Source organism: Nicrophorus vespilloides, unplaced genomic scaffold (genome assembly GCF_001412225.1).
Source record: "Nicrophorus vespilloides isolate i.1.1-1 unplaced genomic scaffold, Nicve_v1.0, whole genome shotgun sequence".
Classification (NCBI taxonomy): domain Eukaryota; kingdom Metazoa; phylum Arthropoda; class Insecta; order Coleoptera; family Silphidae; genus Nicrophorus; species Nicrophorus vespilloides.
The window spans coordinates 60,107-88,105 of NW_017099972.1; the positions used below are offsets into that span (position 1 = coordinate 60,107).

Here is a 27,999-nt window from a genome sequence, read left to right on the forward strand (position 1 = left end):
ATTTACAATCCATATTATCAACATTTTTGATTATATATTTTATTAAAAATCCTTAAACTAATGATTTTTCTAAAGAAAAGTTATAATTTCAAAAAAAAAATCTAAATGTTTGTTGAGGATTTGCAGACATGATTTGTATAAATCAGTGGGGGAAAAAGTGTCGCATCAAAACGCATTCAAAAAAAAAATCTATTAGCTTTCGTTTATTACTATATCTATATATACACGTATTTTAATCGTCGCTTCCTATTTAAGCTATTTCCGGTGTGGTTGTGCGCCTGTTCCACAATAAATGCTCCTTCTTCTCTTTTTTTTTTCTATTTACTAATTGTAGTCCCGCATTTTATTATTCCTCTCTTTTTTTTTTGTTCACGTTGCGATGGGAGCGCTCTTCGATCCGAAATGTTCTGTTCGGTGTCGCGGTGTTCTTGGATTCCCGGATGGGAACGATCATACATCCATCCATCCACTGTTGTAACAATCGCTACTGTAATCCAATTTGTCTCCATCAATCTTAAACAGCAAAGAACGTGAATGGAATAAGTGTATTTGCATTATTGAGATATTATGTTATATTGCCGCTAATACTATAATAGTCATTTGATACACACTTTGTACAGCCACGTACAAAGTATCTGTCCCTTCTCTAAATGGATCTTATTGAGTTTGTTAAGTCGTCTATTTATTTATTAATTCAGTAAGTAGAAATAAATGAAAAGAACATTGGGGGTAACAAGCTTTTATAATGTCTAATAATTGCTAAACACATTTCACATTTTCAATGCTATGTTTGTTTTATATATGTATGTTTGTTTGTATATTTATATATGATTTATTTTATTAAATTTAATATTATAATTAACGTGGTCTTGCTGGAACTGGCGGTAAAGGTCTGCTGGGTATGGGCGGTGGAGCGCTGGAAGGCTCGGATCTAGGAGGCGGTGGTGGTGGCGGTTCTTGCGGTGCTGGTTTTATGATGTCGTCGTCGGCTTCATCGTAGGAACTCATCGATTCCATTCTAGGTTGCTGCGGATGGTTATCCGCCGCCGTCTCGGGTGTCGGTGATTTCGGTGGTCCGCCTCTCGGTGGTGGAGGCCTCTTCGGCGGTACCTTGACTTCCTGGTTACCCTCTGCCTGCATCGAGTTCGGCGCGTACAGCGGAACGGTGTTGTTGCTGTACAGGGCGATCTCTTCCTCGATCTGATGTAACCAATTGGGAGCTTCTAAAAACAAATCCAATTTAAACGCGTTCAACTGATACTTCAACAAGGCGATGGTTTCGTGAGCGTTCTTGTAATATCTGAATGTGACCGACATCGACGTGTCTGTATATTTCAAGTAAAGCGTGTCTTCGTGCTGCTTGCATTGGTCATAGATTGCCTTAAGCAAATGAACTTCTTCTACTTCTCTGTGCTGTGATTTATTCCAACTAAACACTAAGGTACCTCCGGGACAGTCCAATTCGTACGCCACCTCATGGAACACCTCTCTTCTCGCATCCTCGTCGATTTTCCTCACTTCGATCTGGAACACTCCCACGACCGGCCTGTGATCGCTCTGCTTCAAACCCGCCTGTCCGTAGTGCAAGAGTTTTCCTCCATCCAACTGCTCTTCGATGACATCGGGAAACAAAGGCTTCCTCCTCCAGAGAATCCTGTCCGTCCACGCCGGTGCTCTGCACTTCTCGCTGGTATCGTAATCGTCGCTAAACAGATCGTATTTGTATGTAGGTGGAAACGTTATCTCTCCTTCGTCGAAGCCAACGAAAACGTTGTCCGCCTTCTGCTGGTTCCTCAGTTGATCGCATTCCAAGACGGCCTGCAGATCACCCTGCTTAATAAACTCCTTGAGTTCCTCCTTATCCATGTCCACTCTATAATTGAAATCGCCACACCAAAACACATATTCGTTTGCTGATAAGGAGCGTCCCAAAGGGAAATTCACCCTCTTCGTGATCTCCGCGTAATCCGCATTCCTTTCAGCAACCTGCGATTGTCCGGCTGCGAAATGGGCGCAGACGAAGCTCATTGTCGTCCCGTGAAACATCAATCGTATAGCTATAGCCCCTTTGTTTCCGGTGTGTCCTCCCATTCCAGTCTTCACAGAATCAATTGCCACGTCTTTAATAAACGGTATGTGCTCAGGCTTCGTAAACAGATACAAGCATACTCCTACAAGTTGCTGGTAGGATAAAAGAACGTAAGGCTGATCTCTCGATAAAACCTTCTGCAATTCGTCTGCCCAACACTTGGCGTGCTCGCTGCTCGAAGCCATGATATTTGCAGCGTTCAAATCGACTATTTCTTGAAACCCGATCGCAAAAATATCTGCGTCCTCAGAATTATCCAAAAGCCAATCCGACAGGGAAGTGTTCTTGAAGGCGACGCTCCTAAAATGTTTTCCTCCATTCACGTTGTAAGTCCCAACAACCACTTTGCAACTAACCGGTGTAGTGAATTCGTTGTAACGTCTGTACATCTCTTTCATGATGACCATCGGAACGTTATGAGTGTTATACGGAAGTAAAATTCTTCTGAGATCCACCAAATCCGTGTTTAAACTCGATCCGTACAGCAGGATATCGATTGCGTCCTGCTTATATGTATCCAAGAGATTATTTTGGATGGTTCTCGCCGCTGATCTTGCGCCGTCCATCAATTTAGATCCTCCTTGGATAGCGCCGGTCCCTGCATAGATTCTGCTGATCTCGTTTCCGTTATTAATCCACATCTGCTTGAAGATCTCCTCGAACCTGTTAATCTGTTTCTTATCCAACACATTCATCACCTGCATCTGCTTCTCCAATATATCCAATCCGAAGAATGTTTGCACGCAATTGGTCCTGTCCAAACAATCCAAGCAGTTCGTTCTTATAGTTCCGGTTTGGTACGAGAAGACGGTCGTTAAATTCGCGTGGTATAAATTGAATTCGTCGATCTGCTGATTTATTTTCATCTTTAGCTTGACCAAATTCGCTTGGTTACCGCCGCGACACTCCTGATGGTAATCGAAGGCGATGTGCGCCACGTCGTCTTTATGAACGGATTCCTGATGATGCTTCTGATATTCGTTGCTGAGCGTGCTCTCGCCTTCCTTGCTTCCAATCAAACTTGTACCCAGCAAATTGACGATGACTTGTCTTCCGTACTGCTCTTTGATCATGACCATGTGCTTTTCGAAAGCCGCCTTCGAAGATTCGAAACCTCTCGGGATTTTCACCTTGTGCGAGCCGACCTGCAACCCAGGCTGCTCCCAGAATAATGGAACCGATCCTCTTGTCTGCAAATACGAAGTGATCTCATTGTCCATCAAAATGATTTGCTCGGACTCCACGAAATTCGCAACGTGACCCTCATCATTGATGCCTCTAACGTTGAACCTGGTTCCTGTTCTTTCGCAGCTCAATCTGGATATGATCGCAGCCAACGCTTTTCTATGCCCAAGGTAAACAGTTTTCATCTCGACGAATCCGCACATGATCTTCAAAACCCACGGGCTGCAATCGATACGGTACTTCACCAGGTGCACGAGCAGCATCCGATTCCAGAAGAATCTATTATCGGTGACGCTCGTTCTCAATTTTCTTTGAGCGCATAATGTTAAATCGACGGGCGGCGTACTCTTCGCTTTCAGAGGCCACGAGAAGTAGAAAGCACCAGAATTCAGCAGTTTTCGCAAATCGGCGATATGCTCTTCGCTCTGCTCATGATTGAGCGGGATAAAGTGGGTCTGCGATATGCGGAAAATCTCCGTTTCCGCAAGTTTCCCAATGGAAGAACAACCGGTGACGAGCACTATATAAAGGACTTTGGAGTCCTCCAAATTGATGTCCAATACACCCAAGAATCCGTACGCATCTATAACTTTCGTGTATTGTTTCTTAATTGTTTCGATCTCTTGAGGTATCACCACAGACACGGATTCGTTCTCGAAGAGGAGAGATTCCTGTTTGCTTTTTTGTTCCAGCAAAATCGAATACGGGTAGCCCGGCTGATTTCGCTCCAGCACTTTGAATCCTTTGTAAAGAGCCATGTTTTTTTTTTTGTAGTAATCGCTTTTTTCACAATCTTCGTTACAGATTTAACACATCTTCACTGTACTTTTCAATGCACATTTTTCACATACTCTATGCGTTGCACAATACGCCATAGCAGCAGTCATCTGCCCCAGAAACTGGGGAAAATCGATGCCGCGCAGTCGTTTTAGAGCGTGCACAACCCTTTGAACATTCCTTTTAAAATTACCACATTCATAACATTAAAATAGAATATAATAATTCATAATAGATTCAAAAAATTTCACATTTGGTCGTCAATGTGAAATCAGTCATGAAAAGTGGATGTATAATAAAATGTAAACTATAAGTAGATTCAATATTTTATTAATAAATACATGTAAAGTAAAAAAACATTACTTATGATTCAATAGACTTGGAAACAAATGGAATTCTAGCGACGTATATCACATAAACACTTTTAACCTCGACAATCTGCAATAACGTCTTGCAGATTAGAAGAAGTATTGTTGATTATTCGTATCATTCTGTTTAAGTATTTCATTTAAATTAATTAACCACGTTCACAAATAATATCGACGACGCTCGGCTCCATAAGCACAGGCTCCAAGCATCTGTGCACAGTCGATCCCAATATTTCATCCAACAAGAAATGCACCAGGCTATAAACAACATATAAATTATTCCCATTCATACAAAGATATCAATAACTTACTTTTCATCGGCCACGAATCGCCACAGATACAATTGCAAATAATGCGTGTCGACTTGGATTTGCTGCAAACCGTATTTGCTGAACGTCTTCAGCCTTACGCATTCCATAAAAGTCTAAAAACAAAAAAATTGATATAACAGATAGATTTTTCTTAACGATTAGATTATAATCACCTTTAAACTAATTTTAATAATTCCCGTCAGAATAGATATTTTGTTTGGTTCAACCGTTGAGAAAATTTCGATACGTTCACTGAACAATTTGTGCATGTTCGAGACTAAAGTCGAGTCCATGTGATTTGGCGTGTATGTAGACCAATTCGAACGGTACTGATGCCTCGAAACTGAAATACTGAAAAAAATAACGAATCACACAATTGAATCTCAATTTAAATAAAGTTTAAACCTATGCGTTTTTCTACTGGAATCGCTGCTGTGTTCTGTGGTTGTTCCTTGATCCTCATACAATAAGGCTACGGTTCCATCAATTGCAGCTATATCTTCTACCACTCTTTTCATTACAGCCCTCACTGTCCTCGGTTCTATTGTGTGCAACCAATCTCTGGTCTCCACGCTTTTCCTCAACATCTGCAAGTTTTAATCCAATCAATATTCAGTTCAAAATAATAATTCAAAAAAATACTTGAGAGATATTCAATCCTTGGATGCGAACGAAATAGTTCAACAACTCTTGTGCGGATTCCTCCATTGACGTGCATAACTCTGCTTCGGTAGTTAACGCACTCGACGATTTCGGGTTAATATTAAACAATTCGTCCGTTTGAGATAGCTGAAAATATCCACAAATTAAACGTTTTGCATGAAAATTGTTCAAATTATCTTACAAGGTAATGAACGCTGTTGTTTTGGAAGTACAAGCAATATTTTGATAAGACTAGGAGCAACGTCGGAGGAATTTTAGGATCAGAAACGTTGTTGGTACAGAAGTTCCTCGCAGTTGCTGTTATGTGATGGATGAAGCAAACAATCAAACCTTCTCGAACGTTATCAATACAAAAACTGTCTCGAAACACGGACTTTTGACCAAAGTTGATGTCCGGTTGGATAAACGCCACCAAATCCTGCAAAACGCCCTTCACTTTCTCCACCGTCGTCATTATAAGCGAATTCAACAATTCGTTCAGATTTTTCGTGCTCTCCTCTTGCGGTATAATCTTCTGCGACAACTTCTGTCGTACCTTCGTTATGCCTTCGGCGAAATACTGTTTAAGCGCTTGCAAATGCGCTTTGGCTTGCTTCTTCCCAGCATTCACAACAATATCCGAACCAATACTGTAAATAAATCAATTAAAATTCTTGTGCGAAATTCTCTTTGCAGCGATATTTACCTTGAAAAGTCAGCATTGCTGCACATGGTATTCATGGCTTGAACACGCCTGTAGAACCTGTCCAGAGCTCGAACCAGCACGCTCGTATCTCCAACATCCTGTTCCAAGTCCACTTTATTTCGCATCAACTCGAAATATTTATTCATCTTTTGCACTATGAACGTGTTCATCTCAGTGGCCGAGAAATTTTCGAATATCTCGCTGTAACATTGCTGTTTTACTACATCGATTCATCAATTTGTATCAAACAAAAATTACCTATTCTCAATACTATCTCCATGTACTCTATTGATAAACATGTCGTGAAAAGAAGCGACGACCAAGCATAGATCGCTTAAAAATCCGTTGCAGCCAAGATCAACGAATTCTGTGATATCTCGCTGCTCGCTTTGATCCCTCAACAGAACCAATTGATCACTCAATCTCTTATCAGCGCAATTCAAAAATTCCGTGCACAATTCTTTAGCTGGCTCCTCCAACTGTAAGAGCAAATCAACGGATTCCGCCAGGTCTTTAGCACTGGCTTCTGAATTGGAAAATTGTTTCCGTAATTCCGTTTTCAGCTCTTTCAAGATAACGTCGCAATCGGATTGAATTCCCTGAAATGAAGGCATGTTTCCATACTGCTGCAACACTCTCTGTGCATGCATGTAATCTGACACAGCCTGCTTGTAATTGTTTTCCTCCATGCGCGCTTTCAATGTGGCAGGTAACTTGAACAGAAACTGCAACCTCTTCAATAGTGAATGCACACCAGATAATTTGCTGATCTGATGTCTGGTGTCACATAGGGTTGATGAAATCTGATCGGAAAAGGATGTGATCGATTCCATATTAGATGCTAATAAATCCATCTCAGTTTCCATTTTCTTGAAGTCTGTTTTCATCTGGGAAATGTTGCAATGAAAATAAGGCATTGCATAAGCTCATTATTCGCATACCTTCTTGATAGTGTCAGTTGCAGAAATAAACTTGTTGTAGTTCTCATATACCAGAGTTTGCATGTCAGAGTGCAGTGTCTGAGTGTCCTTAACAATATCACCCTCGTGATCCATTATCTGCTTCAAGGAGTTCTCCTTTAATCAAAAATAAAAGTCAGTCTCATCGATAACAAGGATTAACTTTAAAGTTACCTTGAACAGCTTCTCCAAGTATATGTTGGAATTGAAGTGTTGGCCATCAATATCCAAAGGATTCGATCGTTTCTCATTCATCTTTGCTAGTTTTGTTTATAAAACTGCTATCGTTGACAAAAAAAAATCCTTTTTCACCATTTATTTACACTTGCCAAAAATATTGACAACTACAATTTCTTTAGGAATATTTCAATTTTCCACTAACTTGACTAACTTCAGCACGGTCTTTGACGTTTACTGAAACTAACCTCAAACGAGTCGCGTTTGATATTCCGTGTTCATTATTCGGGCAGTATCTGTGAAAACAAGGTATTCATTCTGGATAAAATTGCATTGAAGCTAACTTTTAAACTGGTCCACAATGACGACCTGCAGTGAATATATAGAGTCCGAATTCCCGCATATTGACGACGACTTGAAGCAGTATGTTGAAGGTTAGTAATATATATTAGATAGTGAATATACTGTGAATTTAACACACGAAAACCTGTTTCAGATGTACTGCAAAACGGAGCTGATGATTTCCAAGACAGTGAGGAAGTTTATGATGCCGTTGGAGAAGTTTTGCAGGAGGTTTCCACTGATAAATCTGAGCTGGATATTAGGTACAATGTTTGCCACATACACCTTATGTTTCATTAATAACATGAACTTTTCAGGAACATTTGCAATGATCTGTTGAGAATAATGAAACCAGATATAGGAGACAATAAACAGAATGGGCAGAGGAAAGTGTTAAATGCTCCTGTCCATTTGGGATCAATGGCTGCAAACCTGGAGAACAATGTGGATGACATCAAAAGTATTTGGGTTATGCACAGGGATGACACTTTGGTAATAATTGTTTTCATATTTGTTAGTCCAATAGAAATTGAATCATTTCATTGTAGAAGGTGGATTCAAGGAAATTGGAGAAAGCTGAAGCAAAGTTACAGGAGAAGCAGGAGAAAAGGTCCAAGGATTATTCCAATAAAACAGTAGTTATTCCTGTTCTACAAACTGCAACTGCTTCACAAGTAATTAATTATATAATAATTTAAAAAACAAGTGGTTTGTAATGTGTTTGCTTTGCTTAGGTTACTAGTAAAAAGGAGATTAAATTAGAAGCGAAGGGTAATAACAGGACGCAGGATATTCGCATCGAGAATTTTGATATTGCTTACGGCGATAGAGTTCTGTTGACCAGCGCCGACGTGTCTTTAGCTTTTGGGCGAAGATACGGTTTAGTAGGTAGGAACGGTTTAGGAAAAACGACGCTCCTGCGAATGATATCTTCAGGACAATTGAGGATACCGTCTCACGTTACCATTTTGCACGTCGAACAAGAGGTAAGAAATGAGCGAAATATATTTAATGTACGTTGAAGTTAAAAAATACCATTTAAGGTTATAGGTGATGGCACGTTAGCTTTGGACAGCGTGCTGGAATGCGATACAGTTCGGCAGAATCTGCTGAAGACTGAGAAGGAGCTTAGCAATGCCATCAACGCCGGATCTACGGATCCGGAGCTGTCCAATAAATTAACGGAGGTCTATGCCCAATTGCAAAATATTGAAGCTGATAAAGCGCCGGCGAAGGCTTCCATTATTCTAGATGGTTTAGGTTTCACATCGGCTATGCAAAGCAGATCAACAAAAACATTCTCCGGCGGTTGGAGGATGAGATTGGCCTTAGCGAGAGCCCTGTTCTCTAGGCCCGATCTCCTGTTGCTCGATGAACCTACTAACATGTTGGACATCAAAGCCATCATTTGGTTAGAGAATTACCTGCAGAACTGGCCCACGACGTTGCTCGTAGTCTCTCACGACCGAAACTTCTTAGACACTGTCCCAACAGATATCCTGTACTTGCACTCTCAACGCATTGAATCCTACCGTGGCAATTACGAGCAATTCATGAAAACCAAAACGGAAAAGCACAAGAACCAACAGAGGGAGTTCGAAGCGCAGCAGCAGCATCGCGCTCACGTCCAAGAGTTTATAGACAGGTTTAGGTATAACGCGAATCGCGCGTCGAGTGTACAATCAAAAATTAAGATGCTCGAAAAACTGTAAGTAAAAATCATCATCAAATGTTTGTAATTTCAAATGATATTCACTGTGATTCGTTTTAGGCCAGAATTAAAACCCATCGAGAAAGAAATTGATGTGGTGCTGAGGTTCCCCGACACCGAAGCACTGTCACCTCCGATCTTGCAGCTGAGCGAAGTCCTCTTCAGATACAATGCTGAACGTGTCATTTTCAGCGACGTAAATTTGAATGCAAATCTCGAGTCGAGAATATGTATTGTCGGTGATAACGGAGCTGGTAAGACGACGCTCCTGAAGATCATAATGGGAATATTGGCGCCCACCTCTGGCATAAGACATACTCATCGCAACTTAAAGTTCGGATACTTCAGCCAGCATCACGTAGATCAGCTGGATATGAACGTGAATTGCGTGGAGTTGCTTCAATCCACTTATCCAGGTAATAACAAAATTATGCATTGAATTGTGTAATTTTAGCTAATACGTTAAATGTTTATAGGTAAACCAGTGGAGGAATATAGGCGACAATTGGGAAGTTTTGGAGTTTCCGGTGATCTTGCCTTGCAGACTATAGCCAGTTTGTCTGGAGGTCAAAAGTCGCGTGTAGCGTTCGCTCGCATGTGCATGGGTTACCCGAACTTCCTGGTGCTCGATGAACCTACAAATCATTTGGACATCGAGACCATCGAGGCGTTAGGAAAGTCAATAAATAAATACAATGTAAGTGTTTGATAATTGCAGTCGATAATTTAATAAATTATTTAATTTGATAGGGAGGTGTGATATTAGTATCTCACGATGAGCGACTCATCAGAATGGTTTGCAAGGAATTGTGGATCTGCGGTAATGGAAGTGTTAAGAGCATAGACGGAGGCTTCGACGAGTACCGTAAAATCGTCGAGCAGGAACTCGAGGCCCAATCCAAATGATTCTGGTACTAAATTATATATATATATAATAACAATTATTTTCTTCGTGTATATATATTATACAATATATGCTAATTGTTATAAGATATTTATTTAAAGAAAGAAATCTTGGGGCAATTTCGCCGCTCCATTTTATTATAATTATATATTATTTTTTACAAAGCCTATTAAATTATAGATTACTTTTGAACTAGATAATTGCGTTATATGATATACATATATTAGTGAATGATATAATATATGCACATGCAGAAAGTAAAATTATGAGCGACAATTTGTGATTTATATGTATCAATTACTTCATTTTCTGTAAACAAAAAAAGATTGATTGATTTCTACAAAAACAGCAATTGCAACCTGTAACATAATATATTACATTTACATTTTGTTCCTCCTGTTTTGCTCTCTGTATATAACAAATTTGATAATAATATTTTGCATGTTTTGGAACCTAAACTTTTCTAATAACTTTTGAAATAAACCAAATAATATGTAGCTTCTTTGTTTCTTTCAATTTCTAATTAATACTCTACCTTCTCCTGATTGTCTGCGTGTTATAATATCTAAATTTACAATTTAATTTCATTACTAATACAGTTCAATAATATTTCGAAGTTACTTTAAATGTACATTCCATATACTTACAAAAAATAACATAAAATGTAAGAAATTTCTTTTAAGATTTAAATTTACTTAGAACGTTCCTTTTTTTACAACTCCACGCAATAAAAAGAAAAAAAAATTTAATAGTTTTTAAGTTATTAAGGAAAAACGAAAGTCTCAAGATAAAATTATCTATTTTTTTTAGTTAGTTACAACTTTAAATTACAGGAAATCGGCAATAATTACAAATATTACAGATGGTACGTTGGAAAGCCCAAACATTTTGCTCTAATTTACATGCTTATTCATAATTGTGCCGTGTGTAGTTATTGAGAAAATTGATGATTTTTTAAGCCTGATTTTCCAATCCTAATGTTTTTCCATATTGAAAATAGTGCGGTTGGACCTCGTCAGATGGCGCTTATCGTGAATAATTAAATGCTCATAACTTAACAATTAGTTAATCAATCAATGAAGTGATCTTAGCATTACATAACAATAATTAATCTTTATCTTTCAGCCAATACAAATCATTAATTATGCTGCTAATTAAGAATCTCTGATTTGGGCAGCGCCAAAATAGCTGAACTACAACCTTTGAAATATTGCTAAAAGATGGCGCAAGCTGTCACAAAAAAATGGAATATTTATTTTGCACCTGAAGTACAAGCAACCAAACATACATGAATACTTTAATGAACAAATAGAAAACAACATATTAGATAATGGCCTGTATTTTCGTAAACATGAGCTCCCAGAAGAATGTTATACATGGATGTTGATCTTGAATATACACAGATTAAAATGAGCGTAAATACTGATTTGTTGCTGCAACGGTGTCTTCATAATTGATTAACAAACTTTTGCATTTCACAAATCAGTTGGGGAAATAAGGTTCTCGAAAATGGCCTGTATTTTCGTATACACCAACTTTCAAAACAATGTTGGACATTCATGTTGATCTTAAATATATAGAGAATAAAATGAGTGTAAATATAGATATGTTGCTACCATGGTTTCTTCACAATTAATTATCAAACTTTGGTATTAGACAGTCTGGAAAACAACGTCTTCGAAAATATACTGTAGTTTCATAAAAACTTGCTCCCAGAAGAATTTTGAATATGAATCTTGACCTAGAATATACGGAGATTAAAATTAGCATAAAAACATGTTTATACCTACCATAGCTTCGTCACAATTAATTACCAAAATTTGGTTTTTGACAGTGTGGAAAACATCGTCTTCGAAAATGGCCTGTATTTTCGTATACATCAACTCTAAGAAGAGTTTTGAACATTATTGTTAATCTAGAATATAGAGAGATTAAAATTAGTATAAACACAGGCTTGTGGCTATCATAGCTTAGTCACAATTAATTATCAAACTTTGGTATTAGATAGTTTTGAAAACAACGTTTTCCAAAATGACCTGTATTTTCGTAAACACATGCTTTTAGGAAAATGTTTCATATGAATATTTATCTAAAATATAGAGAGATTAAAATAAGTGAAAATATAGATTGATATAGTCTTTTTCTGGGAATTTGATGAAAATTAACATTTTAGTTTTTCCAGTATTTTCAATGCTTCTAGCATTCATAAATGTTTTCCAGTCTCTAAGAATCATGTAGGAAGCAACAATAGAATCATGCATGCTACAGGGTTCATAGTTGTTATCCTTCTTTTTAATGAAATAATATTTTCGTTCACATTCAGCAGTTAAGGTTTCCACTATTTGCAAATGAAAACTGCTAGTAAAGAATGCTTTCCACTTTCTGGAGAACTTAAGGTCGTCAGACTAGAGGCATGTTGGTATTAGCTCCACCTAAAATTATAACAATTCTAGCAATGATTGTTTACAAGTTGACTATTTACTTTATGTTTATTAACGATTAATGAACATTCTTATATGAAGACACTGATTCAGTATGTTTCTTGTAAAAAGATTTTAAGAATTGTCCCTAGTTAGCTGCAGTTTCTGTTGTATCTTTCCTAAAGACAAAGAACTTTAGTGATCGATGGTTGTTTACATGTTCCATTAGTACTTGCCCGAAGTGAGATGTGAAGTTCAGAGAGAGGTTTTCCATACATGGAAATAGAAGAAGGAATCAATGGAGCATGTTGTTCATTAAGTTCTCATTCAGAACAATGTAGAATAATCAGGAAATCCAATAAAAACCTTTAAATTTAACTTGCGACTGTAACAGCTGTCACTCTGACAGTTCGCTCACTCACACAAACGTAAAATTCAAAATTTCAAATTACAACCAATCAGGAACGACCGATGCCAGGAGCTCAGATACCTCCTCGCTACTCATGGTCTCCTGGTGCAAATCGAAATATTCTGGCATTTTCGTGAATCAAAGGGAGGGGGACTTGTGTTTTGATTCGCGATAACCGCCTACTCATTAAAGCTTAATAACTTTCTTATTAATTGACCAAATCTAATGTATTTTATAGCAAACGAAAGCGAAAGAATTATTCTTTAAAACAGTAAATTCATATTTTCTAATATATATGAATATAGCCATTTATTTAACTAGTATTTTCAATTTGCTATAAGTACATCAAAATCAAGTATTTTAATTCAATTATCAATCCAAATAATCAACCGATCATCTAACCTAATCAAAAATATATTATTTAGCACATGACGAATCGATTTACGCAAATTTAATAATTGATACAATAGGAATAATGATGCTCTTTGAATGTTGGTCGGCCGATCTCTGCTATAATCAATCATTGTAGTAAATATATTATGAGAATAGTACCTTTACATAAATAATTACAAAGCTGCAAAAAAAATCAGATAAAAATAAAACAAATAATATGAATTTTCATTAACTTTATTTAATTATATGGGTCAATAACCAAGAGCTATGTAATTGATAATATATACTGTACATATATGATTACCAACAATCAGATATAATAATCAAATATATTAAAATTTCATAATTTCCAAGTTTTTTTTTGCGATTTCTCTGCTTTATTCATTAAATAACATTCACAACATTCAACGAACAGATCTCGGATATCAAGGATTACTTGCTTTTTATTTCTTTTTCTTCTTATATTTCTGAATTACAGCTAATCAATAATACCTAATTAAAAAGATTTCGTTTCTTTGGTTTAAAATTATTAACAATTTGTACAATTCAGAAAATATCCCGCAACAGTCGCTCAAGAACGCATCGTTATTCCTCTACAATTATTCTGTTTGTATCGATAGAAACTTATAGCTTTTGTTTCATAAAAAGTTGCACATTCTACGCAATCATAAAATGCAACAAAAGTTAAGATATTTTCGTATAATTAAGAAGAAACGTGAAAACTCGTCGGATCTTAACGAAACAGCGATTTTTAAGAAAATCCATATACTATATTTTTCTCAATAAAATTTGGGGTGAAAACAAACAAACTGCATTTTCAAGAAGTTTTATTTATTTTTTTGATAAAAACTTAGCCTAAATATACAAGTGAGTTTAAAAAATATATACCAATCTTTAGCAGAGGGTTTGGAAATAGATGGTTCCCACTGTGCAACTAGTTTAACACCAAAGCTTTCATTTCGTTCGAATAGTTCGTAATTTTATAAGAAAGAAGTTCTATATACAAACCTTTACAATTTATGGCACATACAAATATTTGAAACAGTTTTTTAAATAATCAACCGCCGCCGACATTGTTACCCATTTGGGTAGGTTGGTTATCGTCGTCTTCGTCCTCCTCCGTTCCGGATTCCTTGACCTCGTCAACGCTTCCAGTTAATGCTCTGTACTTCTTCGCAATTGCCTCCCAATCGGTGACGTGTTCGATGCGGTTCGTTTGGATGGAGAAGCTCAGTTGGGAACCCAAAGGACTGAGATGGGCCACAGAAAGTGCGACGGACTCTTTGGGTGCGATCTGTCTGCCCTTCTTCACCTTGGACAACCATTTCTGACCTGCTTTGGATCTAGGACTAAGCTGTTGCGTCCTCTGGAAGCCGCCCATCAGATTTACCAGACTAGTCCTCTTCTTGGCTTTCACTGCAATGCGCACAGTTAACACTAGTTAATACAAGTAAATAGTGTAGAAATCTAGAAAAATGTACTTCTTTGCTTGCAGAGTTTTACCAAGTAGAAGAGCCACGTGGTGATGAGATTGATGGGAGACGGAGCCGAAGTGGTGCGGTGCATTGAACGGATCAACTTACTCAGTCCGAATTTCCATTCGATGTCCGATTGGGCCTTTGCATCAATGAATATATTATTTCACAGAACATTATTATCTACTAGAGCTAAAGATATATGTATATAAAAAAAAGTCATTCCATTCCAAAAAAAAAAAAGAAAACGTACTAAGAAAGAATAAAAACAACGAATAAACAAATCTGGAATGTAAAGGGTGTCTCAAAAATCAAAAGGAAAAAAGTAAGACTGTTGGGCGAACAAACTAACAATACGAACAACAAACAAACATGTAACGAAACTATGGGATCCTGAAAAGAGGGTGCCTTTTCTTTCTAGGATCAAATTTACAACTACTTACTAAAATTGTGTGACGCATACAGAAGCTGTAACTAGTTTTTTTTTTCTTTGTCTCTAAATACATATTTTTGTTTATTTATTTAATTATTATGGAGGATTTGGATGGGTTTCGGGGATTCAAATCAAAATGAAAATAAAAAGAAGAAGCCATAACAAGTCATGATCCAGCCCAACAGAACTGGTGCAAGTAATTTTTGAATTGCGTTTTCTTTTTTTATTATTGGTAGGTATATAATATGTTTTTCTTTGTTTGTTTTTTGGTAACATTACACGATTTTGGTATTTGGCTGGCATGCAGAGGAGGTTGCGCTCACAACAACATTCGATTGGTTTACGCTTTTGTTTTGCTTTTGCTGGAGGATGTTTCGTTACCTGGATACGTTGGTAAGTGTCAGTCATCATAGCAATAAGAAGGTTAATTAGGACGACAACAGAGACCAGCATATAAACGCCGAATACCATCTTAAACAGGTTCGCTGTCCAGAACGGTTGATTATTATGGTTGCGTTCCCAGCCGTCAGTTTTTAGATGGTTGGTGGTGGTCTGGCCAAATATCGCGAAAAACAGCAACTCAAAAGCTTTGATCGGGTTCTTTTGGACTGGAATCACACAAGCAGAAAGAGATGGTCGTTTTATTTACCTGGATGCGTTGGTACGTGTCAGACATCATAGCAATCAGGAGATTAATCAGAACGACGACCGAGACGAGCATGTACACTCCGAACACCAGCTTGAACAGGCTGTCCGTCCACAAGGGTCTGTAGAGGGTCTTCCCCCTGACGGTAAGGTCTTCGTACGTTGTCTGTCCGAATATCGCGAAAAATAACAATTCGAACGCCTTCAGCGGGTTCATCATCACTGCAGGACAACACCACCAGAAAAACATACATACAAAACCCATTTTTCTAAAATTCTCTAATTACCTCAACATCACAAAAACAACAATACGAACAACACAAAACGGCAGTTGTTTCAAATTTATTTTTGCTTTTGAATTGAAGCGACAGTAGGCGGAAGCAGCAAAGACAAAGACAAAATCAATCAAGTCACAGTTGATTGATTTACAGGTGGTGAGTTTCGTAGGAATACATTACAGATTTGTAAGCATTTTGGGTATAACAATTCTTTGGTTGCTCAATAAATAAGTAGTAGTAATAGTAGTAGTAGTAAGAGTGCATTAATAAAAAGCTGTAATAGATATTAAGAGTAGAAAAAGTTATTTACATTATTGAACAACCTAATAACATGGACAACACTGAGGATCAACGTACGATCATTGACAACACAAGGAATACCGTCAGACAAACAGACAACATGAGCACAGACAGGAACAGCAACAACAAGAACAAAACATACACAGTTCATTTGTTTTTTTTTTGGCTTTCTCGGACAGAACATAACATTGAGGATCTCTTCAGAGCTTCGGACAATGCACACAGAACACAGAAAACTTACTACCGTCTGACTGAGGTTGGTGTTTGCGTCTCACAGAGGAGTGCGTAAACTTGCGTGGCCTCTGGCCGATCCATTCCGCCTCCAACCTTTCTAAACGGATCAAGTGTGTTTTTTTTTGTTTGTTTGTTCGATGAAGAAGAAGAATAAATAAAACAAAGAAAGAAGAAGATATAGTTAAATCTAAATGATAGATAGATAGACCTAAGAGAGAGAAGAGGGGATCTGCATATTTACAAAATTTACAAATATGTATATAACATTTTTGGTTGATTAGTAAGTACTAGAACTCGTGTTAGCAGAGAGTGCTCGAATGTTAGAAATCGTGTTTCCATGCAGAGCCCCGATTGAGTTAAGAAGTATAAAATAATAATGTTAACGGCACAGGAAGACACTAACCTTCTGCAAAGTAGGTTTTCGGCGTAGAATTTGGGCCGAAGCGACGCGCCTCCTCGTACGAGAAGTTCTTGAAGGGTTGATTGAGGGCGACGAAGTGCATGGAGAAACCGAACACGAAGATCGCCAGCACCGCCAGGAAACGTCCCAAGTCCTTCATTAGGTTACCGATGATGATGGCCCACGGTCCGAAGAGGTGATGGAATGAAAGGAAGTCCAGGATTTGAACGCAGGCTAGTAGGAAGCTGATGGCAAAGAGTTGGTTCCGGCAGTACATCAACGTTGGCCAGTACATCTTTTCGATTGCGACCATTCCGAAGAGATGAGCCGCAACTCCGAAGATGCCGAAGAGGAGGACCGATAACTTGATCCAACCAAGGCCGGATTTGTCGCTGGGATTCGTCAACTCGAATAGCAACAAACCGCTGAGCCAAATCAGAAGAACCAACTCGTACCAGTAAGGGATGAGACCCGGCCTTACCACCGGGTAGAACGGGAAGATCGCCGTCAGTAAAAGGAAGAACATTAAGTAGACGTGAGAGGTGAGGTAGGACATGAATTTGATGATGGGCACTTTATGGTATTTATGACCTAGAGGTAGCGTGAATGCCACCCAAATAGGAGGACATAAAATAAATCCGATGAACAGCAGCAACGTTCTCCAAGTTGTCCAATTTAATTGTCCTCTCCACAGCTCCTGCAATTCACAAACATTTTTAACATTAAGCCATTAATTATAATTTGCACGCGATGATTACCTGTAAATACCTTTGCACAACAGTATGAGCAATCACCTCTTTCTGTTCGTTTTCGATTAACACATCGAGGAACTCCACATTTCGATTATCGGTCGCCGTTAATATCCTTCCAGCAGAATCAGCACCAGCAGCCAAAGCTAAAAGCTCAGTAGCCATGTACTCGCAATGTTTTCCAGCAGCTATCAAATCTTTGGCTCTTTCCTTCTCTTTCGTGGACAGTGTTATAAGGATATTCGATAATTTTGCAGCCGTGTCCACCGGCGCAGGTGATACAAGAATGAATTCCTCTATAGGTCTGTTGTTATGATTCTTCGAGCACACCATCAAATTATATACAAATCGTCTATCTTCCATTAAGGAATAAGTTTCATGCTCTTTGGTCATTAGATATTCCAGAACGTCGTGATGGCCTTCAGAAGCAGCAAACCAAATTGGCGCCGCACCTAAATTAGTTTCTGATTTCGGCGAAGCACCGGATTCCGTGAGAAGTTTAACTACATCGAAACAGCCAGCTCTCGAAGCATAATGCAGTGGAGTCCATCCGTTCTTATCGGTTGCATTGATTTCTGCTCCTTGACCCAGCAATACTTCAACCATCTGGTAATGACCATTGGTTGCAGCTATGTGAAGACCTGTCTTTCCATGCTTTTCCGTGCTTTGAAGCAACTCCGCTGATCTACTGAGCAGCAAACCAACGACAGTTGTATGGCCTCCAAAGCAAGCTAAATGCATTGGGTTATATCCCTGAAATTTAACGCAGTAATTATATTTAATTGCTTAATAAGTTAATGTTTACTAACGTTTTCGTGAGTCGCTGCATCTACTTGTACTCCAGCTGAATTTAGGAGAAGCCTAACGACATTCTCATTTCCAGAATAGGCGGCTAAATGTAAAGGAGTCATTCCAGATTCGTTTCCCAAAGTTGGAACCAATGAAGCTCCATTCGGTACTTCTGATTTAACAGTGCCTGGTACATATATCAGCAACTCGCGAACTGTATCCGCTTGACCAAAGTACGCAGCAACATGAAGAGGCGTTACTCCTAATTTTTTACTGGTCACCCTCAAAGTGTTAGAAGATCTTAACACCTCCAAGACGTGGCCATGCCCATTCTTTGCAGCCAAATGCACGGCTGTGAATCCATTCTTATTTTCATCCGTTACACTAGCTCCAGCTCTTACCAAAGCCTTTACCACATCAGCGTGCCCACCTTCGGCAGCGATTTGCAAAGGAGTAGCATCCGTCAACTTGTTTCTCGCAGAAATCACTCCGGATCTATCGAACTTCATCAGCTCTTCTATCACCGTCACGCTTCCTTGGGCTGCGGCGATATGCGCACAAGTATTACCATCCTTGGTAGTGGCCATCACAAGACTCGGATGTTGTTGTAAGAATAACTTGGCCACTTCGGAATAATTATTCTGGGCTGCTGCGTGGATAGGTTTCTGGCCCTGATCATCTGTGGCATCAATATTAGCTCCTAACTCTAGCAGTAGCTTGCAGACTTCAATCTGTCCAGCGCCTGCAGCCAAATGCAAAGGCGTTTGCTTCTTTAAAGTTAAAATGTCGATGACTGCATTGTGATCTTTAATGAGAAACTTCACTAAATGTATATAGCCGTTCAACGAGGCTAAATGAAGAGCAGTCCGTCCGTTCCTCGATTTGGAGTTAATGAAGGCCTTGTTTGTGAGGAGGTAATCGCAAACCTGGATGTATCCTTTTTCTGCCGCCAAATGAAGAGCAGATCGACCTTCGTGATCAAAGACATCAACTCTGGCGTGGTTCGCTAACAAATTATGGACGAGCTCCACGTGTCCTTTATGAGAGGCTATTGATAAAGGGGTCCAACCAATTGCCGATTGTCTATTCAAAGCTTTCTGAACATCAGTCACAGGCATGTGCGATATCATTTCGGTGAAGACTTCGTTGTTTCCAACTTCGGCAACATAGTGGAACGCAGTTTCGTGCGCAAGTTTCGATACTAAACTGACATCAGCTCCATTCTGAAGAAGCACCTTAACGCAACCCCTGTCAGCTCCAGGCAGCTCAACGTCTGCTTTGCTCACGTTGCAGATGTAATGCAGAGCAGTTTCATCAAATTCATTCAATTCGTTCACGTATATGGCTACTTTATCTTCCCCTTTATTCAATTTCACGTAATCGATTAAATGCTGAACGACGTCCGGTCTGCAACCCTTGCAAGCTAAGTGCAGTGGTGTCTCGCCTTTCTTGTTCTTATATTGCGGATCTCCTCCATCTTCTAGAAGAAACTCTAAGGTCTGCAAGTTGCCGTATTGCGCAGCTACATGTACAGGAGTTTGTCCATCTTCAGTGGTCAAATTCGGGCCAGCTCCGGATTTCAATAACATCAAAGCGCACCTCTCTCCGTCCTTGACACGAGCAGCTATATGCAATGCGGTTTCTTTTAACTTACCACCTCTTATATGGACATCAGCACCATATCCCAGCAAGGTTTCAACAACGATAGGTTTACACGATTCCACCGCAATATGCAGAGCAGTGTAATTCTCCTACGATCAAGAATCAGAGATATTCAGATTAATGGAATTAGAATTGCATGGAATTCGCCTATAAAGAAGACGCATCAAAAGCGACTTACATTCGTTGTAACATCCACTTTTTCGCCTTTCTGGATAAGAGTATTGATTATCCCAACGTGGCCATACCTCGCGGCGGTGTGAATACTCCGAGCCCCGTCCTACAAGGATAAAATGTTAATGATGCAAAAAAAATATAAGATTTAATAGAATACTTTGTTGGGCATATGCAAATAGACTCCTTTTTTAAATAGCATCATCGCGCAATCGGCGTGACCGTTCAACGAAGCAATATGCATTAAAGTGGAGCCATCCTTGGTTCTTTCCAAAATACTAGCTTTGAATTTGTCCGCCAACAGTTCAATAATGCTTGCATGTCCATTTTCAGCTGCTAGATGCATAGGAGTCCTATCTTGATTATCGGTGATGGAAGCTGAGGCCCTGACTCCATAGAAATACTTCACCAGGATTTCATCACCTTCGGCGGCTGCTATATGAAGAGGTGTCTGTCCTTCGCCGTTTTGGATATCGACGCTTGTACCATAATCAACCAAAATCCTGACCTAACGGATTTATCAAAGTAAAATCATAATCTAGATAGAAGTAAATTAGGAGATCACCATATCAATATCTTTCCTCCTTGCAGCGAGATGAAGTGCCGTATCTCCGTTGGCCGAAGAAGCCTTCAGCTGATCGGCCGTCTGTGCCCCTAAGAGTTCCCTGCACATTGATTGATTCCCTGCTTCCACAGCCAACAGCAACGGTATTTTTCCCCTCTGACAGTTAACAAAAAATATTAATGACACATATGGATGACTTAAGTAAAATATTTACCCCGTCCGGCTTCAACCTAATATCCTTTCCCGCAGAGGCCAGAAGAGCTCGAAGGATTGCAGTCGCTGTGCCCGTCTGTCGCGATGCCACCAAATGCACGGCCGTCTGCTGCCTGCTCTGTTTCCATCATCAATCCATGCAACAAGACAACAGAAGAAAAAAAAAACGGCGATAAATGAGGCACGTCGTCCTGGAAACCACGTAACAATTGTTTCTTCATGCACGAGAGTGGCACACTCTCACCGCCGTTCGCGAAATTGTTTTATTGTCACCGAATTATTGCGACCGACACGCACCCCACGTCGAAGGCGTCGCGACGCCGCGATCTTCTTCTTAGCTCCTTTTTTCATTGTTTTTCCGCCGTTTTTAATGGCCTCGATTATTTGGTGTTTTTAGGGCTGATTAAATAAATGCCTCTCCGTGCACGATAACAACTAAAATTAGACCGCGCCAATAATATATAACAACGACATTTTGATGTAATGTGTATAGTCACCATTCACTCACGGTTATTTCTATAAAGCGAATCATAAATGTGTATGCTAAAACCGCAAACAAAAATCCAAACAATTGAAATAAATGTCAATGTCAAAAAAAAAATAACAATTGTTATTAATGTATTAATATTATGTTGAGTTATTATTAAAACAAATACATTTGCATTTAACTCTTTGACAAACGAATAAAAAATATGTTATGTAAGAAAAAAGGCAGTACGTTCCTTTAGTATTGAATTGTTTCATTAATAAATAATTCAAGAAATAGAAAATACTACTTTCTTTACTACATATCTATTTGTTCTTTTACTATCCAAAAAGAAGTATTCGAAACCAATGCGTTAATCCCACGAATTGCTTTCAATGGCTTTATATTAGTATTATGCAATTAATTTCTTCTATAGTTTTTGACGAATTTGTTTTATCACTCATGTATAAAGGTTTTACTCATTTACGAACATTTTTATGATATAACTATAGAACTATTACACTTTCGTTAAAAGATTTAAAACTTTACTGGTTATTATTTTTACCGCGCAATTATTGAATATTCTAAAATATACTTTAGACGTCTTGGACACCTCATTATATGTCAAACGACACGTCATTATATGTCAAAGGGTTAAATTGCATTTGTTTCTGACATATGCCACAATGTATTAATATTATCAAATATTAGAATAAATCAGTCTTTAGTGGGAAATCTGATTTTATTTATACATTTTCTCAGATTTTCTCACCGCAATTACCACTTTGTTTTTTACTGTGCGGTGAGTAATCTGATCGATATAAAGACATATAACTTTTGTTCTACAATATTCCATAATTGTTTTTTTCCAAAAGTTTGATTAGTTTGTACATAAACTAATCACAATGTTGAAAAGTGAAAATGTGAGGATTTTTCATATTTTGTTTGAAAATCCTTTGTTATATAAAAGAACATAGTTATAGAAATTTCCACTAAATCAAGGCAGTATGTTCCTTTAGTATTGAATTGTTTCATTAATAAATAATTGAAGAAATAGAAAATACTACTTTCTTTGCTACATATCTATTTGTTCTTTTACTATAGAACTATAGAACTATTTAATTTTACTCTATTTTTTGTTTCGAAACCTTTAAATGGTTTTATATTAGTATTATGCAATTAATTTCTTCTATACTTTTTGACGAATTTCTTTTTATGGATAAAGGTTTTACTCATTTACGAACATTTTTATCATATAACTACAGAACTATTACACTTTCGTTAAAAGATTTAAAACTTTACTAGTTATTATTTTTACCGCGTAATTATTGAACATTCTAAAATAAACTTTAGACGTCTTGGACACTTCATTATATGTCAAAGGACACGTCATTATATGTCAAAGGGTTAAATTGCATTTATTTCTGACATATGCCACAATGTATTAATATTATCAAATATTAGAATTAATCAGTAATTTCAGTTTAAATAATGGAACTAAAATGCACGAAAATCTCATTTTTCATATCATATTTTCGACCATCCGCATCTAATGATCTAATATTCAAATTAAATGTTCTAAATACAACAGTAATTAAGTCACTTATTAACCTAAATTTGTCTAACTTGTTTCGTACTTTGACTTTTTACAATATTTATATTTACTAATAGGGTCAAAATATACAAGAAATTCTGTAAGTAATATAAAGAAAGCTAATATGAAATAATATGTTCTAAATAAATCATCTAAATCAATTTTTTCACCTAATTAACCTAAATCTGTATAAATTTTTCGTACTTTGACTAATAAGGTCAAAATAAAAAAATAAATTCTGTAACTAATATGAAGAAAGCTAACACGAAAGTATAATTTAAGTGTATGCTTAATTGGCGTTCACTGCAGGAAGCTGAAAAGGGAAATGTCATGGTTGTCATACAATTCAGATGCTTTCAAACTGATTTCATTCAAATATAAATATTGATTTTCCGGTTCTGAGCAAATCTCGGTGAAGGTGCGTGCCGTTAATTTCTTTCGACCCGATTCGAAGCGTCGCAAAGCCTAATGGTAAGTCTAATTAGGTAAGCTTATTATTATTTTTCTCTTTACCCCTCCGGTCGAGTACGGATCGACACCTCGTTTGGTGAGCAACAACTTGACGACGTCCTCCCTCGAATGCATTGCGGATATATGCAGCGCATTGTAGTTATCCTGAACAACAAAAATCATCAAAAGTTAAGATAGAAATAATAAAGAAAAGCTGAAATACATATATATATATATCTATGGGATCGCTCCAGTTTTCACGAATGTGAATTGTGATTAACGTAAGCATTGCGTGAGCGAAAAACCGGAGGCATTCTGGCCTACTTTCGCTCATGATTTTCCAGATTATCACAAAAAAAGGAAATAAAAGAAAGAAAAATTGAAGGAATCGAGTTGAGCGCAAAGTATGAAGACGTTTCCATTCGACGTCGGCGTTTCATTTAATTATTTCAAGTGTTAATTTTGCTGGTGCGACGGCATAATTTGTATATTATTAATCGTTTCTATTTCGGGAAGAACTGCGATCGATTCGATCCGAGCAACTAACTAACTACTTGGCAAAAAGGGGGGCACCAAATCGATTCGCCCGTGGCGAAAATCTAATATCTTAATAAATTATTTTTTTTTGCATGTGGAGCGAAAGTGAATTAGAAAATTAATGAATTTATCGGAAATCGGGAAGGCGAAGCTTCCGGGCCTTTCCAAATTGGAAAACCGATTTTCTTTGTTTTTTTTACTTCGAGGGCGCGTTCTTCCCTTCCCTTGATTTGATGGACTTCCTTTGATCGTGTGTGTGTGTGTGTGTGCAATTCTGCGAGTACAATATAAAAAAAATGTGTAGAGAAATTCGTTGATTTACATTGTTCCTGGCTCCGACGTCGGATCCGAGCTCGATGAGTCGATCCAGAATTGAGGTCCGATTGTCTTTGACCGCGTACATCAGCGGTGTCATCCCCGTCGCCTGGAAACGCACAAGAAGTTTGGTCAATAATCGAAAAACTGAAAGCCGAATGTCAAAAAAAAAACAACAGCAACAACACATACACTACTAGATGGATATGCGTGTGAGCGAGAGTAAGAGAGAGAGACAGGAGAAAATATTGAACATGATGACAATGGAATTGATTTGCGTTTCATGTCTACTTTAGGTCTCTGGAAATTTTATACACGTGGAATCGTATCGGAATTCTTTAATAACTGGTTACCAAAGGAGATATCTCTTTAGTTTTCGAAAAAAAAAAGGAAATGGGTAAACTGATAGAATAGTTCCATTACATATTTATTGATGACGGTAGATTGAGTTTTGATACTTTCCATTATCAAAATTTATGATACACAATTATTTGTTTTCTTTCTATCAGAAGAAAACTTCATCTTATTATTAACAAAATATTTTCAATCATCAATTTTCTTCCTCAAGATAACTCACTTCATCAATTCACATACAGTGGAACCTCGCTTAGCGAGTTTAATCCATTCAAAAATTTCCGGATTTTTACTCGTATAGTGAAACATATACAAAAATACACATAATATGTGTACACAAGTTGCTCGTTAAGCGAGTCATTTTTCTTATAATTTATTTTACTCGTTATGCGAAGTGCTCGTTAAGCGAGGTTCCACTGTATTTGCATATTTAATATTATCAAATATTAATTGTGTAACCATGTATGAAATATTGTTTACTTTTCCTAAAAACAAAAACAATTTTATATTAAGTAATGAATTTTATATAAATCTTAGCCCTTTTGTTACAATTGGTGACTAATTTATTATTATTATTAAATCTTTGCAAATATTGTTGAGAAATTGTTAAAATCTTTAATTTTCTACTAAATTCTTTAAATGTTCGAACATGTAAGAAAGATGTGTACTTATTTCAGGACTAAAATCTTATGTTCAGTATTTATTTTTTTCCAGTTTGGTATTTAAATTCATTAGCAGGGGCCAAGCATTATAAATATGCGAATTAAAAAACCTTTTTACAAGTAAAGCAGCATTGAATTTTATTTTTTATAGTAAATTACAGATATAACAATACTAAACAAACATGTCTAAATTACGAGTTTGGCACGTGGGCCGTAGTTTGGACACCTCTGTTCTACATACGAGTTTAATTCGTTTCGTAACCTTGCTCGTATATCAAAGCAATTTTCCCCATTGAAATTAATTGAAATGCCATTAATCCAACTTATCAAAAATGCTTCGAAAACGAGGGAAACAAGCACACAGATCTCAAAGCAAAATATCGCTCGCTCGGCGGCTCGTATCTCAAAACACTGGTATATTAGTGCACTCGTATATCGAGGTACCACTGTATATACATTAAAAAATATATTTATTCCAACAAAAAGAAAACTAAAGAAAATACTATAAATTTAAAGAAATAACAGAAATTACACTATGATTCTAACAAAAATAGAAGAAATAATCCATTTATTTACATTGATAATTCATAATCTATAATAAATGATTCAGCAACATTCTGATCTTTCAATACCAACGTGACTTGGAGAGATAAACGTTTAAATGCATCACTAATTAATCTTCTCACATATACATGTTTTTTTTAATAATGCATATAGATAACAAGAAATAAATAATAGATTAGTTATTACATAAAGATGTGAGAGAATAAAAATAATGTAATAAAAACCACCTGTGACCACTTTTAAAGATGAAATATTATGGGCACGTTATCTTCACTTTTAATTACATTTTCACAGTTACACTTGTTTGGAAGTTTAATTATCTTGATGTTGAACGCTCTTCAGAATAACGTTCCAACATGAAACTATGAAACTTGAATGTGACTTTATAAATGGATCATATTAATTATTAAAAACAGATTTATGATGTAATTACCTTAATCTTAACAAATATATTACATAATCTAATTAAAGATACATCAAATACTTAAAACTAGGTTCGAATTAAAAATTATTAAGTTTTATGTCTGAAGCATTTGATGTTGAAGTTATAAACATTGTAATGAATATGTTTTCATTCTGAAGAATTTTGAATTGGTGTTGCGTAAAGAAAATATAGTGCGTAAAAGTCCTAATTTTGGAGTTACGACATCCATAAAGTTTGAAGGTTGAGAATTCAAGTTTAATATTGGATTTGATGAATTGCAGCTACGTCAACTTATGTTTCTTTAACGAAAAAAATGTAAATGAAAATGTTTTGAAAGTAATTAACGTTATTTTCATCATTTAATTAAAATTGTCATGAGCTTTTTATGATAATCGTTGCTATTAACTTATCGATTCGTTAATGGAGAAATGATTAAGACTTAGAAATAAATGTTCATTTTTTGTAGTGATTTTATGTTAAATACTTGGATTTACATGTTAAAAGAGCACACGAGTTACGACTTCCATAAAGATTGAAGGTTGAGAATTCAAGTTTAATATTGGATTTGATGAATTGCAGCTAGACCAACTTGTTTATCTTTTTACAAAAAAAAAATGTAAAGGAAAATATTTTTGCTTAAATATGTTCTTTATTTGTTGTAGTGATTGAATGTTAAATTCTTGGATTTGCATGTTAAAAAGAACTCACTGGATCGGCGATTCCCAAGAGGGGCATCGTGTTGGCGTCTTCGCCCGCATTGGCCATGGCCTTCTCCATGGACTTGATGACCTGATCGACGGGACCCCATTCTCCCTTCTGGCAGAGAGCCAGCACCTTCTGGGCGGCATCGCGGACGGTAGCCCCGGCGCTCTGGGGCTTCGGAACGACGGCCGCAGCTGCAGCAGCTTCTTCATCAACGACGCTTCCCACCTCATCCTTATCCTTCGCCTCTTTCACCTCCTTATCCTTCGTCTTCTTCTCTTTGCCGTCCTCTTTATTACCGTTAGCGTCACCGGCGCCTCCGCCCTTCGGAGGACCTTTCCCCGCTCCAGAGGCACCCTTCTTCTGCGGTTGAGACATCCTCTCTTTATATCTCTCGCACTCTCCTCACTACTTAAGCTTCGTCTCAGCTCTTCAACATTTTCCCCAAAAAAAAAACTCGCGCGTTTGATGGGAGGGGAAAGTTGGCCTGAAAGGAAATCACGGACTCTCCGTTGCGGATCGTTCGAGTCAACTGTGGAAAACCGCGTAGAGGGAAAAGGATTTATTCTTGAAACACGCGAAGTTCCCCTTGCGGCCAATAGCATTTGCATACATCCAACCCCC

The 27,999-nt window shown here is 37.5% G+C and overlaps 4 protein-coding genes across 6 annotated transcripts; 1 reads left to right on the plus strand and 3 right to left on the minus strand.

Moving 5' to 3' along the window:
• Window positions 1-119: 119 nt before the first annotated feature.
• On the minus strand, window positions 120-4,183 carry LOC108566438 (synaptojanin-1-like). Its single transcript, XM_017926308.1, has 2 exons — window positions 1,446-4,183; window positions 120-1,223 (listed from the first exon to the last, which is right to left on the minus strand). Exons 1-2 carry the CDS (start codon window positions 4,030-4,032, stop codon window positions 859-861), a joined length of 2,952 nt encoding a protein of 983 aa, XP_017781797.1. The 5' UTR covers window positions 4,033-4,183; the 3' UTR covers window positions 120-858.
• A 231-nt stretch (window positions 4,184-4,414) lies between these two features.
• Window positions 4,415-7,376, minus strand: LOC108566441 (vacuolar protein sorting-associated protein 51 homolog). Its single transcript, XM_017926315.1, has 10 exons — window positions 7,212-7,376; window positions 7,020-7,154; window positions 6,337-6,965; window positions 6,079-6,279; window positions 5,575-6,022; window positions 5,373-5,519; window positions 5,136-5,317; window positions 4,904-5,081; window positions 4,731-4,843; window positions 4,415-4,677 (listed from the first exon to the last, which is right to left on the minus strand). The coding sequence occupies exons 1-10, from the start codon at window positions 7,290-7,292 to the stop codon at window positions 4,569-4,571; spliced, it is 2,223 nt and encodes a 740-aa protein (XP_017781804.1). The 5' UTR covers window positions 7,293-7,376; the 3' UTR covers window positions 4,415-4,568.
• A 68-nt stretch (window positions 7,377-7,444) lies between these two features.
• Window positions 7,445-10,573, plus strand: LOC108566442 (ATP-binding cassette sub-family F member 3). Its single transcript, XM_017926316.1, has 9 exons — window positions 7,445-7,648; window positions 7,711-7,819; window positions 7,874-8,048; window positions 8,105-8,230; window positions 8,291-8,542; window positions 8,600-9,264; window positions 9,328-9,683; window positions 9,744-9,964; window positions 10,018-10,573. Exons 1-9 carry the CDS (start codon window positions 7,576-7,578, stop codon window positions 10,171-10,173), a joined length of 2,133 nt encoding a protein of 710 aa, XP_017781805.1. The 5' UTR covers window positions 7,445-7,575; the 3' UTR covers window positions 10,174-10,573.
• A 3,679-nt stretch (window positions 10,574-14,252) lies between these two features.
• On the minus strand, window positions 14,253-27,891 carry LOC108566446 (serine/threonine-protein phosphatase 6 regulatory ankyrin repeat subunit A). Of its 3 annotated transcripts, XM_017926320.1 has the most exons (14): window positions 27,382-27,891; window positions 24,677-24,778; window positions 23,881-23,982; window positions 21,309-21,425; window positions 21,095-21,250; window positions 20,690-21,037; window positions 20,537-20,635; window positions 18,717-20,447; window positions 17,917-18,660; window positions 17,162-17,855; window positions 16,766-16,855; window positions 15,951-16,168; window positions 14,875-15,010; window positions 14,253-14,809 (listed from the first exon to the last, which is right to left on the minus strand). In XM_017926320.1, exons 1-14 carry the CDS (start codon window positions 27,751-27,753, stop codon window positions 14,451-14,453), a joined length of 5,268 nt encoding a protein of 1,755 aa, XP_017781809.1. In that variant the 5' UTR covers window positions 27,754-27,891; the 3' UTR covers window positions 14,253-14,450. The 3 variants fall into 3 exon arrangements, with proteins under 3 accessions (XP_017781809.1, XP_017781810.1, XP_017781811.1); XM_017926321.1 differs by lacking the exons at window positions 15,951-16,168; window positions 16,766-16,855 and adding an exon at window positions 15,683-15,909; XM_017926322.1 differs by lacking the exon at window positions 16,766-16,855.
• Between the last annotated feature and the right edge of the window lie 108 nt (window positions 27,892-27,999).